General features: G+C 47.8%; 8 protein-coding genes across 8 annotated transcripts; 3 read left to right on the top strand and 5 right to left on the bottom strand.

Annotated features, from left to right (window-relative positions):
* The first annotated feature begins 106 nt into the window (after positions 1 to 106).
* Positions 107 to 4,489, top strand: SJAG_03906 (deoxycytidyl transferase Rev1). Its single transcript, XM_002174995.2, has one exon. It carries the CDS (start codon positions 340 to 342, stop codon positions 3,358 to 3,360), a length of 3,021 nt encoding a protein of 1,006 aa, XP_002175031.1. The 5' UTR covers positions 107 to 339; the 3' UTR covers positions 3,361 to 4,489.
* On the bottom strand, positions 2,717 to 4,562 carry SJAG_03907 (COPII-coated vesicle component Sec13). Its single transcript, XM_002174996.2, has 2 exons — positions 4,442 to 4,562; positions 2,717 to 4,402 (listed from the first exon to the last, which is right to left on the bottom strand). Exons 1-2 carry the CDS (start codon positions 4,475 to 4,477, stop codon positions 3,542 to 3,544), a joined length of 897 nt encoding a protein of 298 aa, XP_002175032.1. The 5' UTR covers positions 4,478 to 4,562; the 3' UTR covers positions 2,717 to 3,541.
* Positions 4,563 to 5,477: 915 nt separating this feature from the next.
* Positions 5,478 to 8,739, top strand: SJAG_03909 (long-chain-fatty-acid-CoA ligase). Its single transcript, XM_002174997.2, has 2 exons — positions 5,478 to 5,637; positions 5,826 to 8,739. The coding sequence occupies exons 1-2, from the start codon at positions 5,616 to 5,618 to the stop codon at positions 7,859 to 7,861; spliced, it is 2,058 nt and encodes a 685-aa protein (XP_002175033.1). The 5' UTR covers positions 5,478 to 5,615; the 3' UTR covers positions 7,862 to 8,739.
* Positions 8,740 to 8,820: 81 nt separating this feature from the next.
* Positions 8,821 to 10,047, bottom strand: SJAG_03910 (rhomboid family protease; the record flags this gene model as incomplete). Its single annotated transcript, XM_002174998.1, has 1 exon — positions 8,821 to 10,047. The coding sequence occupies one exon, from the start codon at positions 10,045 to 10,047 to the stop codon at positions 8,821 to 8,823; it is 1,227 nt and encodes a 408-aa protein (XP_002175034.1).
* Positions 10,048 to 10,443: 396 nt separating this feature from the next.
* Positions 10,444 to 13,148, bottom strand: SJAG_03911 (transcription factor Rsv1; the record flags this gene model as incomplete). The annotated part of the gene is made up of 2 exons (XM_002174999.2): positions 12,674 to 13,148; positions 10,444 to 12,156 (listed from the first exon to the last, which is right to left on the bottom strand). Exons 1-2 carry the CDS (start codon positions 12,782 to 12,784, stop codon positions 10,444 to 10,446), a joined length of 1,824 nt encoding a protein of 607 aa, XP_002175035.1. The 5' UTR covers positions 12,785 to 13,148.
* A 25-nt stretch (positions 13,149 to 13,173) lies between these two features.
* Positions 13,174 to 14,546, bottom strand: SJAG_03913 (tRNA 2'-phosphotransferase Tpt1). The gene has a single exon (XM_002175000.2). It carries the CDS (start codon positions 14,436 to 14,438, stop codon positions 13,317 to 13,319), a length of 1,122 nt encoding a protein of 373 aa, XP_002175036.1. The 5' UTR covers positions 14,439 to 14,546; the 3' UTR covers positions 13,174 to 13,316.
* A 565-nt stretch (positions 14,547 to 15,111) lies between these two features.
* On the top strand, positions 15,112 to 18,095 carry SJAG_03914 (serine hydroxymethyltransferase Shm2). The gene is made up of 2 exons (XM_002175001.2): positions 15,112 to 15,277; positions 15,482 to 18,095. The coding sequence occupies exons 1-2, from the start codon at positions 15,188 to 15,190 to the stop codon at positions 16,862 to 16,864; spliced, it is 1,473 nt and encodes a 490-aa protein (XP_002175037.2). The 5' UTR covers positions 15,112 to 15,187; the 3' UTR covers positions 16,865 to 18,095.
* On the bottom strand, positions 17,214 to 18,072 carry SJAG_03915 (GTPase Ypt3; the record flags this gene model as incomplete). Its single annotated transcript, XM_002175002.1, has 3 exons — positions 17,214 to 17,350; positions 17,511 to 17,591; positions 17,646 to 18,072. The coding sequence occupies 3 exons, from the start codon at positions 18,070 to 18,072 to the stop codon at positions 17,214 to 17,216; spliced, it is 645 nt and encodes a 214-aa protein (XP_002175038.1).
* Positions 18,096 to 18,263: the final 168 nt, after the last annotated feature.

Raw genomic sequence — 18,263 nt, 5'->3', positions numbered from 1 at the left:
AACCCACCTCCCAGTCATAACCCCCGCAATTCCCCACACAACATCCCACTGCCCCCCATGCTTCCTCCATTATTTCCTCACGTATCCCACATATGAAGTATGTAGTGCCGAATGCGTCTCTCCTTCCAACTACCAAACGCGGTCTTGGAATGAAATTTAGAATTCCGCGTAACCAAGCGATTCACATGTGAATGTTGAATGTTGTTGATCAATTCGTTATGTGAAGGTGGACAGCTCATTTTTTTGAAAGGTTTCTAGTACATTTTTGCTGCAATTCCGGATATTGATTGATTCGCGTGTGTCAACAACCTTCTAGCCTTCATAGCGTGTTCTATCGAAATGTCTAGACGTGGGAGACGTTCTGAAATTACGTTACCGAACAAGCGAAACGCGAATGGTTCAAATGAATCAAACTCTTTGTCAGAGAGCCGTAGATTTTCTGGTTACGGAGACTATTTTGCTCGAAAGAAGTTAAAGCTACAGGAGCAGCATGCGGCACGGTGGGCCGAAACAAATGCTGAGGCACGTTCGCAACTGTTTTCGGGACTGCGATTCGGCATCAATGGGTACACAAACCCTCCGTACGATGAACTGAAAGACATGTTAATTACTCACGGAGGAACCTTCGTTCAGTTTGTGGAAAATAAGTCTTCCATAGACTATCTAATTTGTACCTATCTGACACCGTCAAAACGTATAGCATGGAAAAATTACAAAGTCGTAAAACCTTCGTGGGTTGTCCAGAGCATTGAACAACAACGAATCTTACCTTGGACAGATTTCCGTACCGTCGGGCTATCTAGTTTTCAAACCACCTTACAGAAATATCTTCCAAAAGCAGCTTCAAGTACAAATGGTGCTGTTGATGAAACTAGTGACGAACGCATCGACCGGGAAGAACGGGAAGAACGGGAAGAACAGAATGAGAATGTGATATCCTCGACGCCTACAACACCCACATCTCCGAAACCCAATACAAATCCTGTACCGCCTAAAGAACAGCATATCACACCTCGTTCAGACACTTCCCCCCAGTATCCTTCCGTCCCAAGTACTCCGACAGTGTTAAATGATCCGGTCGTGGAGCCTCCAACGCGGCTCCGTCACATTGCCAAGCATGAGTTAGATGGATTATCAGATGCATCATTGTATAATTACCGTCTTCTTCAAAACCCCAATGTTTATAAATCCACCGCCATTAACCCACAATTTCTTTCAAATTATTTTTCCAGTTCTCGTTTGCATCATATCAGCATGTGGAAAATGAAGTTCCGCCAAGAAGTGCAAGATCTTTTACGCTCTAAACAAAAGGAGAACGGTCATCAGAAGCGGAAAGTTTCGAAGTTTAGTACTCGTTACCTCTTTCATGTTGATTTTGATTGTTTTTTTGCGTCTGTGCTTACACGAGATCGACCAGAATTGCAAGGTCGGCCTGTTGCTGTTGCACACGGAACAAAAAATTCGGAAATCGCCAGCTGCAATTATGCGGCTCGTGATTTTGGAGTAAAAAATGGGATGTTTGTTAATACTGCAAGAAGCAAATGTCCCGAACTCGAACTTGTAGATTACGATTTCGACGCCTTTGAGTCTGTCGCCAGAACATTTTATCAAATACTTTCGCACATTCAACACACGGCTATCAAGGTTGTTAGCGTTGATGAGGCGGTATTAGACATGACAGACATATTTACAAATGACGATGAGGCAATCAAGACCGCGGAGTCCATCCAAACTTCCGTCCTTGAACAGACTCGCTGTACCGTTAGTGTCGGTATTGGCCCAAACTTACTTTTGGCTCGATTAGCACTACGCAAAGCAAAACCTCGTGGGATTTACTTGCTTAATGAAGCAGTAGCCGGCGATTACCTCAAGACATTAACTGTTCGTGAATTGCCGGGCGTTGGTTGGGCCCAAGAACAAAAGCTGCTTTTGCGTTACAAAGTGAAAACTGTGAGTGACTTGCGAAGTATTTCTAGAGAAAGCCTTATGAAGGATTTTGGTGCAAGTTTTGGAGCCCATTTGTATAGTATTGCACGTGGCCATGATGAAACCCTACTAAAGGAGGATATGATACGGTCTTCAATTTCCGTTGATGTTAATTGGGGAGTACGATTCATTTTTAAACAGGACGTCGTGGATTTTTTGGGTCGTTTATGCGAAGAACTGGTATCTCGCATGCGTGATTGCCATTCACGCCTACAGCAACTCCAACTGCGTGTATTAAAGCGTGCTAAACACGCTTCATTTGAAACTTTGAAATACTTAGGATGCGGAGAAGTCGATACTCTCACCAAGTCTGCTTTCTTTAATGAACCAACAGACGATACGGCTTTGCTCACAAAAAAGTGTGTGGTTTTATTTCATGCTTGTTCAATTGATGCCGGTGAAATCCGTGGAATCGGATTGCAGGCCCTAAAGCTAAGTGATAGCGGCACAAGCAGCAAGCAAAGTCTACTAAAGCTACCATTGCTGAATAAGCGGCTCGTTAAAGACACACCTATTCCAAGCACTTTACAGGTTGCGAATACACCCCTTCCAACGAAAACTGTTTCCAAACTTGTTACACCGATTAAAAAAGGACCACCCGATTCTCCCTTCCGTATCCCAAGTACCCCCATAGAGCTTCCATCGCCTTCACAGCTGGACTTGGAGGTGCTGAAAGAGCTTCCGACACCTTTACGCGATGAAATTCAACGACAAGCACAAGCACAAAAGCGTTCCATTTACGACATACCTACCCAATTAGACTCAGGCTTCCTACAAAACATCCCCACTCCCATCCGCAATGAAGTTCTTGAAGAGCACAAACGCCTTCACCCCCCAGTGCTTCAGCTAAAAAGTCATAAAACGCCTCCTGCTGCGAAAAATGTGAAACAACCTTTAGGAGCTACTTCAAATGCGTTTGAATTAATGAGAAGACCGGCAAAGCGCAAGCAACCGCTGTATGAAGAAGTGGACCCCTCCGTCTTTCAAGAGCTGCCTACGCCTATACGAAAAGAGATCAAGCGCGACCGCAATATGCAATTTAGGTTGCCAAAAACGGATACCGTTGCCGTACCCCAGCATCCCGTGCTATCATTTCAAGGTGCTCAAACAATGACAGAGCTGCGGAGGCTAGTCTGCCATTGGTATAAACACTGCATCCGTGGCCCGCACCAGCAAGATGTGGATTACTTTATTAAGTATGTTTGCAAACTAATTACAGTGGAAAAGAATTTGGCGAAAGCTCATATGATACTCCACTGGTTTCGGCACATTGTCCAACCAAGTCAACGATGGAGCAAAGCACTGGAGAAGGTAATTCTCGCCGTGCAAACTGAGTGTCTTGCTCGTGGCGTGCCGCCGTTGATGGATAGCTAGAAGTGGAGCGGCATTTACACATCAGCCTTATTGTAATCCTTAACATTCTCTGTGCCGGTAAACTGTCAGTACCGAGTCATATGCGCCTGCCTCGACGCACTTGGCGCGGAGTCTTGTTTTCATTGCCTTCCCGTTCTAAAAGCTCATGACGTTTTATTTCTCGTCTCGAGAGGTGGAGAACTTAGTTGCTAATTTCGTTGATCATTTGCCATTTCTTCATTGTTTCCTTGAAAAGGTATACCTTATTGTTACCACAGGAAATGGCAAGGATGTTGCCAGACAAAGACCAGGACGCACGCCAAGCGACATCCTCGAATCCCTTTTTCGTCAAAGGGACCTTCTGCCAGGCACCGTCAGCGCCCTCCTTGGTCCAAATGATAGCGGTTTTGTCTTGAGAGACGGAAGCCAAGTAAGTCTTTGCCAAACCAACGCTAGGAGCCCAAGCGACATCACGGGCCCAGTCGGTATGGCCGGCAAGTGTGTCTTCGAGAATCCAGTTATTTACGTCAGCGTCGAACGTCCAAATTTTGACAAGGTTATCGCAGCCAGCGGAAGCCAGTTTTTTAGGACCAGCGGCGGGTGATTGACTAATAATAGAGCCGTACACACTCGAAGGTGACCAGCACACAGCATTTACTCCGGCTTCGTGAGCGACAAACACACGTGTATCACAAGATCCGTCCTCCTTGAATTCGAGAACAGAAACCTTGCCGTCAGAGCTAGCACAAGCCAGAAGAGCTCCGTACTCATGGGGAGCCCATGAAACAGAATTTACGGAAGCCTGGTGAAGGGCATGGTCGTACAATTGCTTCCAAGTACCATCTTGTTCCCGCCAAACAATGACATGTCCGTCGTAGGAAGCTGAAGCTAAAATCGTGCCGAATTTTGGATGAGCCCAGTCCAATTGCCAGACGGGACCGGTGTGTCCTTTTAACGTTTCCTGCAGGCGGTGTTGATTTCCGTCAACGGAAAAAACTTTAATCGTGTGGTCGGAGGAGCAGGTCGCTAGGCGTTTGCCGTAGTAATCCAACACTGCGTCGTGCTAATTGTCAGTAAACAACATCCTGCTACTGCTACGTACAATCATATCATCATGTTGGGTGTCTAAGCTAGTCATGGTGATTCTGCAAAGGAGGGAGTAGCGTTGTTGGTAGGAGGAAGAGGAGTGCGCGTCGCAGGACACACAGGGAACTGCAGCGATGCTTAGAGAGAGGCAGCGAGGGTTTGTAAGGTTTAGTGAGCGTTTCTGAAGGGTTTCTAAACATCGTTAAAATATTTACAGAGCACCGTAAGCGTCGTTATATGTTATACTGAAACGTACTGTTTCTCAACAGAATGCACTGTGTTTTTACAGAGTCCGCTATCCAATGTTACCGCAACTCAACAAAGCTTAACGAGCTTCGGTTCGAGTGAATTTCGTTTCACGGAAAATCACCTTACAGCGATTTCCATTATCGGTGATGGAGCACAGTTTGTGCCGTGCTGCTGCTTCCTCGATCATGTGAATTATTCGGCCCGAACTGGTCGCCTCTCTGTCCCAGGCACGACCCGCAGAAACTCGCTTCTTGATTTGTATCATATGCCGCCGCCGCACAGTGCGAAAATGAAAGACCAATCATCCCACCGCTCTCAATCAAATCAAACTTAATTTTTGACTCTACAAAAAAGTTTTTAGTAGGGGATCGCCATGCGCCAGCATCGGACGAAAAGTAGAAATAGGAGAAGGGGGAAATGGAATTGGCGGCCCAAAAACGGCCGGTTTGCTCCTATCATGCTGTAGAAATGCTTCCTGAGCCTGCGCCAGGAGGCATACCTCCTTTCTTTCTGGACCTATGAATGTTGCTGCTGTAGAGCTTGGTGATTGTCGCAATTATTAAGTCACGTGCCACTTAAGGTTTCCACTGTGCGATGACGTAGAGTAGCGATTTCTGATAATTAAGGCGGTGAAGCGCCGGATCCGAGAACGTGATCGGCGATGGCGTGGGAGTGGAAAATCGCTATGGTGTGGGGTAAGCGCATGACGTATGAAAGCTTAAACAGACTCTCCCACCCTGTGCTTTGTATCCCAACCTTAAGTTTGACTCATAGGCTGGACTAAACTTGCCAACTACCAATACCCTCAAAAATCTATTGTGAGTACGCACGGGCTTTCCTATTTCTATTAGACAATACGCTGTTACTTAATTGCACGTAACGAATCTCTCTCATCTTAGAACAATCTCTCGACTTGACTTATATTTGTTTCATTCTTGAACATGAAGGAATTGTTCAGTGTTGGTAAGCAATTGGCTTGTCGGCTCGGCAGCCTGTGTCAACAGCCGTCGGAAAATCGTAGACGTGGATTCTGCTGGCGGTTCAGGCGCAGAGGGTTTAAAATTCGCGTCTTTTCCGCGTTTTTTATCGTTCCGATTATTCGCACGGGCCCTGCTAAAGTGTATATTACTGATGACTAACTGTACGTTTAGAAACAACAGAGCCTAGAAAGCCTGGTGAGACGCATGTCTACAGATCCGTACATTCTGCAAAGGGTCTGCTGGAGCGTCCTGAGGAAGGCATTAACACAGTTTATGATGTTCTCAAGCGAGCCATTACTGCTCACGGCAACAAAGATGCTATGGGCTGGAGAAAACGGATTAAAACACACGTTGAAGAGCGTGAAGTGGTCAAGAAGATTGGCGACCGTGAAGTGAAGGAGAAGAAGCACTGGATCCTGTACGAGTTGGGCCCTTATCAATACATTAGTTTTACACGCGTCTACGAGCTTGCGTGTGCCGCCGGTGCCGGTCTTCGGCAGCTGAACTTCCAGGCCGGTGATCGTTTACTTCTTTTCGCTACAACCAGCTCTAGCTGGTTTTTGACTGCTCAAGGTTGTGTCACCCAAAGTGTCCCTATTGTCACTGCCTACGAAACGCTTGGTGAGCCCGGTCTCATCACTTCTGTGTCCGAGTCCAAGCCCAGAGCTATCTTCACCGACCCCGGTCTGCTGTCTAAGCTTATTGTTCCCTTGAAAGATGCACCTTTCGTTGAAACCATTCTCTGCAGTTCCCAGCCTACTGAGGAGCAGACAGCGGCTTTGAAGGCGGTTGCTCCTCAGTTGAAGTTTATTACGTTTGACGAGCTCATTGCTACCGGTGAGAAGAATCCTTGCGAGGTGGTTCCTCCTGCACCATCCGATGTCTGCGTCTACATGTACACCTCGGGTTCTACCGGCAAGCCCAAGGGTGTTATGCTGCTTCACCGCAACATTGTTTCCGTTATTGCCGGAATCAATCGTATTCTGAGTCACCACATTAACGAGAAGGATTATGTGATGGCTTACTTGCCATTGGCTCACGTGTTTGAGTTCTTTTTCGAGATGTGTTGTCTTTACTGGGGAGGTGTTTTGGGTTACGGATCTGTTCGTACCCTCAACGATGCCAGTGTAAAGAACTGCCGTGGTGACTTGGCCGAGTTCCGTCCTTCTGTGTTAATTGGCGTGCCCGCTGTTTTCGAGGCGTTGCGCAAGGGAATTATGGCCAAGGTTTCCCAAATGCCCATTCATCGTCAAAAGATTTTCAGCGGCGCTCTTTCTCTGAAGCAATACCTTATGGGTAAGAATTTGCCCGGCACCGAGCTTCTGGATGCGCTTGTTTTCAACAAGATCAAGGCTGCCACCGGTGGTCGTATCCGTTACTGTATTAACGGTGGTGCCGCTCTTGCTCCTACCACTCAAGCCTTTATTAGTGCTGCTATTGCACCTGTACTTTTGGGCTATGGTTTGACCGAGACTTGTGCCGGTAGTTTTGTGCTTTCTCCCGAGGCATTCTACTTGTTTTCGCGCTCTGTTGGTGCCCCCATCCCCTGTGTGGAGTTCAAGCTTGTTGACATTCCCGAGCTGAACTACCTTACCTCTCAGAATCCCCCTCGTGGTGAAGTTTGGATCCGCGGACCTTCTGTTTGCGGCGGCTACTTCAACCGCACTGATGCGACCCAAGAGGTTTTCACTGAAGACGGTTGGTTCAAGACTGGCGATGTTGGTGAGCTCGATGAGAACAACATGCTTTGCTTGATTGATCGTAAAAAGAACATTGTTAAATCCCTTAACGGTGAATACATTGCTTTGGAGAAGCTGGAAACACAATTCAACACCAGCAAGCTCATCTTGAATATTTGCGTATATGCTGACACTCAACACTACAAGCCCGTGTGCATCGTCGTCCCCGCTGAAGGACCACTTCGTGAGCAATTGAAGAGTGTTCAGGGCAAGGAATTTTTCGGAAACCCCGATGAAAGCCTTTCGGCGCTGTGCAAGGATCCTCAAGTTCGCTCGGTTGTTTTGGCTGATCTGATTAGCATCGCGAAGCAACGTAAATTCGCAACCATTGAGACACCTCAGAGTGTTGTGCTTGTAGATGACGAGTGGACGCCTGACAATGATCTTTTGACTCCTTCTCGTAAACTGAAGCGTCAAAACATCGTTGCAAGATACAACGATCTGATCATGGAAGCTTACGGAAACTAAGCCGGTCATGACGTTGACTACGTGCTTTCTTTAGTAGCGTGGTTCCGGCTTTGTTTTTCGTAGACTCTTAATATGGGCGTTTCCAATGGACGTGCTGATGAAGTGTCGTTGCATGAGTGTTCTTGGCTTGTGTGAATGTGCTAACGCTCTTTTTCGGACCTGTTGCTTCTGGTGTGTTCGTGAGTTTCTTTCATTCTACCCACGAAGGGAAGCATCAAAGGCCGGCTATTCCACAATCTATCAATTCTCTCCCCTTGCAGGCTGACTGTCTTCAGCTGGTTCTACGTCTCTTTTTCTAGTCTTGATCTTCTTCTCTGTTTTACTCACTTTGCTTTTCTTCTTCCGCGCGGGTAGCTAATCTGCTTGCAGGAGTGGAGAACGGCCTTTGTACGTGCGTTAGTGTGTGTGCATTTACATGCAATTACATTAGCATGAGCACCTTTGTGGTTGCCTTTTGTCTTCCTTCTCCGTGAATGTTTACAACGTTCTTGTGTCCTTTATGCTTTTTTCTCTCTTGTCTTCTTTTACTTCCCCCTTCTCGCTTACCACGCTTCCCGTACCCTACACGACCTCCCTCTGTCTATCAAACTTACTATACTTGCACGTGCACCTCGTTTTCAGCATCTGCCAAACTTACGAGTGCTTCAAGTTCTTTGTTCAAGGACCCGTGCTGCAAACTTCTGCAAGGGTGCGCTACTCCTTTTTTACATATCCATTACCATATAAATTTGATAGACTGAATTAGTAATGTATTATTCAAAAGTACGAACCGACCGCACTTTTAGGCGTGTATGGACAACAGGTCCTGCCTTTAGCTGAACAAGGAAGGGGACTTTTGATCTTTTAGAAAGAGAAAGTAAAGATGGCTTCATTATCAAACAAAATTGCATTTAGGCGAATATGCATACGAAAGGACAAAAGGAGGAAGGTGTGACATGCAACAAAATGCACTGTGTTTGTCAACGGAACTTGTGAGAAAGGAAACGGAGGACGCGAAGCTTCCAAGTTCTCGGCATTACGAGAAGATTAGCTGCTAAACCAACCAGGGCTCCGACTACGTGAGCATCGAATGCGACACTAAGCCGCCTATCCCAATGGGTGTAAGCTAGTACTGACTCGACAAGCAAATCGAGAGGAAGCAAAGTCGAAGCGCGAAAAGGAAACACAAATAGTAGGTAGAACTGTGCACGGGGGTAAGCGCAAGTCAGCATGGAGATCATGGAATACACGGCCGCAGAGGAGCCCAGGCATCCATTAGTCCAACCCGCCGGAAGGTTTGTAGACGCAATGGTGTAAATGTCGCGGGTGTCAGGGTTCATCATTTGTAGGGGTGATTCATATACAAGATGATTTTTCGATTGTAAAAGCTGCCAGACGTGATTTGGGAGATGTAAAGAAAGACTTGTGGAACGGCGTGCCTCTTGAAATTGACGTTCGAGGGTAAAGACGTTGGCTATGAAACCGGCGCACACGTATATAAACAACGACCGTAATACGCCGTAGCGAAAAACGACAGGAGTCATGAACGAGTATGTGGCTACACAGTTTATGAGTAGGTGACTCGCGTTCTGATGGGAGAACATGCTCGTCAGTAACACCCACCATCTACCCTCCGCTAAGTTATGAAGGGAAGCTTGTGCATTGTCAAGTAACCAGTACAGACGGGTCGGATCCTGGCGCGTCACGGCATCATCCATAGCCCAGTCCCACTGATAAAAGACGAGACAATTCAGCAAACATAGTAATAAAACAATTTTTATGGCTGTACGCGGCTCACTCCGGAACTCTGGTGATTCGAGATAACGGTCTCTTTGCTTTGGAAAGTCAAGGTACAGAGACAGGTCTGTCCTCGATGCTGCTCGCATAAAGTGAGCCGTGGGTGTGCAGGAAATGCTCGGAGGATACTTCCGACGCGTGAATAAGACTCGCTGCGCTGGAGCGAAAAAGCGTGAAATTGTGGAACGCAAATCCGTAGTATCGGGAATAGGAGATATGGACTTCAGATTGGACTCAGAAGTATGCAAACCTGCTAACGAATGAGTAAAAAAAAATGACGAGATATGCCGAGGGCCATTCTTATGAGCAAGGAAGCATCGAGACCAAAGTAGACTGGTGACCGTACAACCATTGTTCAACACTGGACATCTCCGTCTCACCAAGCCAATCCAACGGTAATAGGAGTACATGGGCAGAGGGAATTGATCTTTGCTTAACGAAGGTTGCAAAAGAAACGAGCAAAGACAATTAATTTGGCAGAGGTCAACACGGCGACAAAACAAACATTCAGAGCTTTTTAGTTACAAAAGAACAGAACTCAATGGACGGAAGAAATTAGAGAACAAGCGAGAGCAAGCGTATGGGTGAAGAAATGGGAAAGGTAAACAAACAAACAGACAACGATTGGAAAAAAGATCAGGAGCGGGAAAAAGAGAAAGCCAATGCACTTCTGAGAGTCCTGTCCACAACGAAGAATGAACGATTTGGAAATGTTGTATAACTGAAAACTAAACAGAGCACAATAGAACAGAACAGAATTTTTTTCAGGAATAAGGAAGACCTGTGCAACGTCGTGAGAGACGTTATCAGGTCGATGATTCCGCAGAAAAATGGCTCTTCAATGGCAATAATTGTGTTGCTTTTGACATCACATTCTGCTCATGTTCTCCACCAAGGCTGGAGTATGTTGTGGGGACATGATTGAGGAAGCCGTTTGAAGCTCCGGCGGCGTTGAGGGGAACGAGAGGAAGAGTATTGTTGGCAGTTGTGGTAGTAGCGTATGAAGCGGGCGTATTTGCAGGGACAGAGGCAGACGGGGGTGCGGAGAATGAATAGAAAGTAGTAGTGGTAGTGGGCGAAGTATTTGTTCCATTGGACACAGTTTGAGACCAGGATGGCAATGCGTAAACATTTGCTCCACCAGAATTCGGAACAGTCGCAGACGGCCCCTTCATTTCTGGAAGCATTGTTCGCAAAGCTGACGGTGCCGGCTCCATTGTCGGCAAAGGCGGTGATGAAGTAGTTCCAGCTACTGCGGACGTAGACAATGTCCCGTCAGCCGCTACCGTCGTAATGTAGAAAATCTTTTGCCCATCAGCTAGCATTTGAGAGGATGCCCCATACGGCAGTGCTCCACCGTAAATCGTCTGTGCATACTGGACTGTGTCACTTGACGAGCTTGGGGGTGCCGAACTCGCTACGGTAGACGAAGAAGTCGGGCTTGTGTAGCCTTGTCTCTGTTGTTGCTGTTGCTCAATTAAAGAATTATTGGAACTTTGCACTAACAGTTGTGTCGGTTGTTGAGGGCAACACAGCGCAGTCATGGGAATGCCATAGGTTGTTGGTTGTTGCAAGGCCCCGTTGTTCATAGAGACCTCTCGGGGGGCCGACGAGTTGACATTCGCTGACTGATCTGCAATTGCTTTTGGAGGCGAAGAGGTGACAAGCTGCTGGCCTTGCCAAAAGTCTTGTTCGTTGTTACGACGCATCTCGTTTAAGCGACCGCTACCAAGACCACCTGCGCCATCCAAAGGCGAGGGATTCGTTAATGGTGCGGCTGAGAAAGGTTGTGCGATCGGCAACTGCGATTTCCACGTCAGTTCGTTTAGCATATTCCGCGGAGGAGGAAGAATGACCGAGCTGTAATCGGCTGGTTCATGGATGGAGGCCCGCGGTGGGAAAATGCGATTGATGGGTGTGAGAAGGACGGACGTTGATTTACGCCGTGCTCGAGAACGCTTGCAGACTTGCGTTAGAAGCTGCATCTCAGCCACCGCCGACTCTGCCGCCCAAATGGACGACTGTGTTGACTTTGCGTATGCAGCGTTCATAGCAGCAATGGCAGCTGACGTGCAGGATTCGCGGGTGGACGGCACAGGCTTCGTCTCTGCCGTTCCGTCTGGACTCTCAGACGTGGCGTTAGCAGCAGCAGCAGCAGCAGCAGCAGTATGGGCGGCTTTTGGACTAGACTCTTTTTCCGTTTTGCTGTTGTCTACCGTACCCTCGGAGGGTGCGACTTGGAACGCTTTGCGGAGATGAGTCCGTGTGTGCCGGATAAGCTCATCTCGACGGGTGAAACGTTTTGTGCAACTAGGGTACGAGCACGCAAACGGACGTTCTCCTGTGTGCGATCGTATGTGTCGGGTCTGGTGTTCGTGACGATGGAAGATCCGCTTGCAAATAGGGCACTCGTACGTCTTCATAGTAACGGTAGTAGCAATTGTGTGCGTATTAAGCAAGTACGTTTGGGTCAGACGAGCAAACGTACGAAAAGTAGTGTGTGTGAAAACACGGACGGACTAACTAGATCAGTCAAATTCACGGCAGTAGCAGCAGAATCGTTTGATTTACGGTGCCTGGCGCAATCTGTTGACTCCGTCTGTCGCAGCAACGTGCAGTATGTATGGGAAACCAGGGAAGCTGTGTTGGACAGTGAACGCACACGAAACGTATAGTCGTTGCAACACAGGCAATGAAGGAGAGCAAGCGTTGACACACCTGAATTCGTCGAGCTGATGGATAGACTCGTCTTAGGGAGGAGGGAATTCGTTAAAAAGGGACAAACGTTAAAAAAAGGTAGTTTCGACCGCGAAAAAAAGGGAACTACCCTAAATATAACAGTAAATAACAAAAAATACACAAATTTCGTGTAAATCCTAGCGAAAGGACGTTTTCTCGCTGCAATTCAATTCCTGGAGAGTGGTAAAGAAACGGATGAAAGCAGCAGGAGGAGCCAAAGTGTAAGCATAAGAAAATGTCGGTACAGCCGCTTCTCCACATGTGGGGTACCGAGCACCCACGAGCACCACGTCATACACTAGAAGCAGTGGGTGCTGATTGGCGAAAAGCGAGACGCAGAGCAGCCAGACGATTGGTCGCAGCTGCAATGATGTCACGCAATAATCGCGTGCGGAGAAATACGGGCATTGGCGAAGGAGAGGTATGACGTAGGAAGGGACAAAAAAAAGAGGGGGGTGAAACAAAGCCGCGAACCTCAGGATGCGGGGCAGTACCCGGGAAACGATTGGGCGAGCGAGCACGTTCGACGAACTAGATCGACTGCAGCGATCGCTGAATCGAGGTAGCGGAACGCTAGCGCGTCGATGAAAACGATGACGACACCGCGAAAGATGTCAAGGGTTGCAGGGGTGAGGAAGCCAAGAAGGAGGGCGACTACGTCATAGGTAGCCAAGATGCGGAGTAAAGTGGGGAGGTGTGGGGAAGACCGCCGGGCGCGTCTAGAGCAAGACCCCAACACGTTGCGACATGGGCGATCAAAAAAACGCTAAAAGAGCAGATTCCAACAGGCAAGGGGTTCGTGTGCGGGGTGGTGGACAGGGAAGCAGGTGAGCGACACAGCTGACACGAAGACGACAGCTTCGGCTGGCGGCAGATGGTGGGGATTACGTCAAGGATGCAGGGAAATAACTTAAAAGTACATGTAACACTACTCGACTACTCAGTCTCTCCTGACGATGGCAGCTAATTTTTCGCGTTCTGCATCGACATATCGGGGAAACTCGGAGGAAATCCGGAGCTGAGCGAGCTGCTGGTCAAGCGGGGCGGAATCGAGCTCATTGGAGCGGCAATTTTGAGTTGGTGAAGCATCCCGTGGGGCTTGCGGATGCGCATCACCGGCTTGGTGGGGGTAGTGACGAAGGTATTGCAGCGCCTCCAGCTTCCCCAGTTCAACACCACGTTTCCAGCCGGCGTGCGAGCCTAAGACGTAGCCTTCGTCAAAGGCCTTTTGTGCAATTTCGATTTTCCCGCGGACCACGCCTTCACCGTAGCCGATGTTTGATCGTTGCTCGCGCAGCCGCTGAAATTCCTGTGTCGAAACAGCACGCTCGTCATCCGACCACACGTCGGAAGGACCCGACGCGTCGTCGATCGCGTCGCGTTTTGCATTTACGACTTTACGCGACGCGTCCGAGGACGCGTCGCAGACACACGAAGAGCACGTCGGACGGGACGCATCGTACAAAACGTCACCGTTCTTGTTTTCGACTCGCAGAAAGAACTTTCTTGGCAAAACGCCGTCGATGCCTTCGGTGAGAATGACGCCGTTCTCAGAGCGGTAGAAAACGACTCCATCGGCCATTGCACGTGCAGCATCGATGAAGATAAACACGTCACATGACTTGCGGATGCCCGAAACAACTCCGGGTTCACCGAAGAGGCCTTTGGCACAATGGATGTGTTGTCGCTTCATTCGGCTAAGCCCGTTCGCGTAAATGGCGGGCCAGAATTTAGCGAACGTGCCATGGACGACGCGGGGAATCTCGGCGGGGTCGGTGATGCGGGGCATGTCCACGTGGACAGTAGTAAGCGAGTGACCCTGGTTTGCGCGAATATGCAGTTCGTCGTTGATGGTGCTCAATGCGAATCTCTGCTTGTCGTTGTCAGCGACAATCTGCTGCAGCACGTCGACTGTGAGGCCTTTGAACTGGGGCAGCTTCAAGAGGTCATCCACTCTGGCGTAGCCCTCCTCGGTCAGCTTAAGACCACAGGAACGGGCCGTGTGCCGCAGAACCTTGGAGAGTGCCCGAGAGTAGCGCGTTTGTGTGTTTTTCGACGACATGGACCAAGGCAGTAGCCGCAGGAGTGGGCTAAAGAGAGGAAGAGGTGTGGCGGATGTGGGGGCGTGGGTTAAGGTCGTAGTGGGAATGCAGCAGAAGGTGATCTCCAGCAGGGAACGACGTGGTAGTAGTGAGTTTAGTAGGGAGGCGGGGTATGGGGAATGTGGGGTGAGTGGGGGAATGGGGTAAAGAAGAAAAAAAAAGAAAAGAAAAAGAAAAAAGAAAAAGAAAAAAAGAGGGATTTTAATCTAATTTTTTGTTATAAAAATGAGGCTTTTTGGTTTTTTTTGTGTGAATTTGTTTTATGCTGTTTAAAAAAAAATGTTGAAGAATTTTTTTATTTTTTTATTTTCATTTTCATTTTCATGGAATTTCATTTTAATTTAATAAATATACCAAAAAAATAAAAAAATAAAAAAAAATTACAATATCAATTTAATCCATTCACTCCATACCCACTCATCTTTGCTCCCGCCCCAGTCCTGCAACAAACTCTTCTTGGAGAAAAACTTTATTCTTCTTTTGCTTCATTCGTGCACTTCACTCGCCTGTTCTAATCGTCCAATTCATTCGCTGCTCTGCTCGCTGCAGCGCTACAGACAGGCCACTTGTCGCTCATCCCTCATCGCCTACGGTCGCTACCGCGCCCATTCAGACGACTCGTCGAAAAACACAGTCCAAGGAAAACACTACACCACAATAAAAAGTCGAGTCAGTTCCAGCATGCCGTTTGGCTGAGAAAAGTACACAGATGTCTTTGCTGCGTGTATTGTTAGGAAGAACGGCGAAACCGTCGCTGGGAGCTCTTCGTTTTTACTCGCTCACGGCGGGCCAAAAACGGGTACGTACAGCAGTTTGAGCGAGGAGAAATCACAGGAAAAGTGGAGAACGAAGACCAACTTGAGCTCGTTTTGTTTCAGTCGATTTTCAATGTTTTTTTATTTTATTTTAATTTTTTAAAATTTTTTTTTCGTTCCTCAGTTCTTCAGTTCTTCGGTTCCTCCGTTTCTGCAACTTTGTTGATTATGTCTGCTGACGCCTATAGATGATTCAAGCTCCTTTGGAGGAATGTGATCCAGAAATGTCTCGCATTCTCAAGTCAGAGGAAGCCCGCCAAAAACAATCCATCGCTCTTATCGCTTCTGAGAACTTCACTTCTCGTGCTGTCATGGATGCCCTTGGAAGTATTATGCAAAACAAGTACTCAGAGGGTTATCCCGGTGCTCGTTACTATGGCGGAAACGAGTTCATTGACCAGGGCGAGCGTTTGTGCCAAAAGAGAGCACTCGAGGCCTACCGTTTGGACCCAGAACAATGGGGCGTCAATGTGCAACCCCATTCTGGCTCTCCCGCCAATCTCCAAGTGTACCAAGCCGTGTTGAAACCCCACGAGCGTCTTATGGGTCTTGACTTGCCTCACGGAGGTCACTTGTCTCATGGATTCTCCACTCCTCAAAAGGCTATTTCTGCAGTCTCTACATACTTCACGACCATGCCTTACCGCGTGAACCCAAGCACCGGCATCATCGACTACGACACGCTGGAGCAAGACGTGCAGTTGTTCCGCCCCAAGGTTATCGTGGCCGGTGCCAGTGCCTACGCTCGTCTGATCGACTACGAGCGTATGAGAAAGATCGCCGACAGTGTCAACGCTTACCTTATGTCCGATATGGCACATATTTCCGGTTTGGTTGCTGCTGGTGTAATTCCTTCTCCATTCGAATACTCTGATATCGTGACGACTACTACACACAAGTCGCTTCGTGGTCCTCGTGGTGCCATGATCTTCTACCGTCGTGGTGTCCGCAAGCACGACAAGAAGGGCAACGCTGTCATGTACGACTTGGAAGATAAAATTAATTTCTCCGTCTTTCCCGGTCATCAAGGTGGTCCTCACAACCATACTATCTCGGCTTTGGCTGTCGCCCTCGGTCAAGCAAAGACACCCGAGTTCCGTGCTTATCAAGAAAGCGTGCTGCGCAACGCAAAGGCCCTCGAGAGAGCGTTCCTTGCACGCAATTACGAACTCGTTTCTGGCGGCACCGACACACATCTTGTCTTGGTTAACTTGACCAGCAAGGGCATTGATGGCGCTCGTGTGGAGCGTGTGCTAGAATTGATTAATATCTCTGCCAACAAGAACACCGTTCCCGGCGACAAGTCTGCCCTCATTCCTCACGGACTTCGTCTCGGTACACCCGCTTGCACAACCCGCGGCTTCAATGAGCAAGATTTTGAACGCGTTGTTGACTATATTGACCAAGCCGTTGCTCTGACCAAGCAAATTAACGCGGATGCTAAGAAAACCGGAAAGAACAAACTGAGTGACTTCAAGCAGTTCCTCGGCGATGGCTCTCAATACCCCGAAATCCAACGTCTCAAATCTGAAATTGGCAGCTGGGCTAGCGGTTTTGAATTCCCCATTTAGATAGTGAAAGATCCACTGTGTGTTATGTAATAACTTTCTTGGGGACAACTCAAAAACACATAATATTAAAAGAGGCGACGCACGCCGAAACTCCCAGAGGCATGTGTGTACGAAGCGCAAAAAAGTTTTCAGTTAGCAAATGGTTGCAAGCGTGTAATGTAGAACGATAAAACGAAGGCGAGAATGTTATCTCATAAAGAATGAAGAAGAAAGAAAAACGAGAACTAGCCTGAAGCTGAGGACTCTGTCTGTCATGGGTAAAAAAATATGCATATGAGCTCCGTTTAAGAGGACAACGCTTCTTTCTTTCCGAAAGAAATTACGTGACAATGATTATTCGTTTCTGCTACTAACAGCATTGGCCAGAAGACTTGCTTTTTCCAGAGTCACCAATGGTAGGAGCGATGTTAAGCGTTTGTCCAGCCGAAGGATGAGCACCCTCGTCTCCGCCCTCCATTGCTCTGTTTGAAACGATGCGGAAGATCTCTGTAATCGATAGTTAGCTCATGGCGATATTCAAGGACCGGAAACCGGAGGATGCCACTTTGAAAGCAAGAACCTCAGGCGTCAAAGCACATGCCGAAGGCACTTTATTGAGGTTTCCCGCCCTCAAAGAAGCTCCACCGCATTCCCTCTTTAGTCATACCTGTCAACACAGTTTGGAATGCCTCCTCAACGTTGCTAGCATCCATGGCAGAGGTCTCAATGAAGGAAAGGTTATTTTCAGCTACTCTTGTCAGTATCAAAACCGCACGCATGGACTTTTGTCTGTCACACATACCGGCAAAAGCTTGTGCTTCTTCCGTTGAGACAGCGCGAAGGTGGAGCAAATCAGTCTTGTTACCAACAAGCATAATCACAATGTTGGAGTCTGCGTGATCGCGAAGCTCCTTCAACCAACGGCCAACATTGTCGAAGGAAGATTGCTTTGTGATATCATACACGATCAACGCACCGACAGCACCTCGGTAGTAAGCTGAAGTGATGGCTCTGTAGCGTTCTTGACCGGCCGTGTCCCAAATCTGGGCCTTGATCTTCTTGTTGTCAAGAACAATATTTCTCGTAGCAAATTCCACGCCAATAGTACTCTTGCTCTCGATATTAAACTCGTTACGAGTAAAACGCATTAACAGGTTTGACTTTCCGACACCACTGTCTCCGATAAGCACTGTCTTAAAGAGGTAATCATATTCGTCTTCTTGACTCATTTCGTTCCTTTAAAAAATCGCGATTTCTGAACAGAACGCAACAAGTTAGTTTCAATGCTAAAAGCAGACGTCAACCATACCACCAGAGGATATTAATTTAGGCAAATGTCACGTAGAACTTGAGTAACAATCCAAGTAGGTGTTATGTTGTGGGTAAGTTTGGGTTGGAACACTAGGCGGGCTTCTCTAAG

The sequence above is a fragment of the Schizosaccharomyces japonicus genome (genome assembly GCF_000149845.2).
Source record: "Schizosaccharomyces japonicus yFS275 unplaced genomic scaffold supercont5.2, whole genome shotgun sequence".
NCBI classification, from domain to species: domain Eukaryota; kingdom Fungi; phylum Ascomycota; class Schizosaccharomycetes; order Schizosaccharomycetales; family Schizosaccharomycetaceae; genus Schizosaccharomyces; species Schizosaccharomyces japonicus.
The sequence above is the reverse complement of the archived record's forward strand: the minus strand, read 5'-3'. Positions and strand labels throughout refer to the sequence as shown.

What these genes read in the sequence shown, in the direction of transcription:
- SJAG_03906 (XM_002174995.2), top strand. Translation starts at nt 340, where the DNA reads ATGTCTAGACGTGGGAGACGTTCTGAAATTACGTTACCGAACAAGCGA.
- SJAG_03907 (XM_002174996.2), bottom strand. Translation starts at nt 4,477, where the DNA reads ATGACTAGCTTAGACACCCAACATGATGATATGATT. An exon ending in CCCAACATGATGATATGATT is followed by an intron (nt 4,403 to 4,441) that starts GTACGTAGCAGT and finishes ACTGACAATTAG; the next exon opens with CACGACGCAGTGTTGGATTA.
- SJAG_03909 (XM_002174997.2), top strand. Translation starts at nt 5,616, where the DNA reads ATGAAGGAATTGTTCAGTGTTG. An exon ending in GAAGGAATTGTTCAGTGTTG is followed by an intron (nt 5,638 to 5,825) that starts GTAAGCAATTGG and finishes CTGTACGTTTAG; the next exon opens with AAACAACAGAGCCTAGAAAG.
- SJAG_03913 (XM_002175000.2), bottom strand. Translation starts at nt 14,438, where the DNA reads ATGTCGTCGAAAAACACACAAACGCGCTACTCTCGGGCACTCTCCAAG.
- SJAG_03914 (XM_002175001.2), top strand. Translation starts at nt 15,188, where the DNA reads ATGTCTTTGCTGCGTGTATTGTTAGGAAGAACGGCGAAACCGTCGCTG. An exon ending in TCACGGCGGGCCAAAAACGG is followed by an intron (nt 15,278 to 15,481) that starts GTACGTACAGCA and finishes TGACGCCTATAG; the next exon opens with ATGATTCAAGCTCCTTTGGA.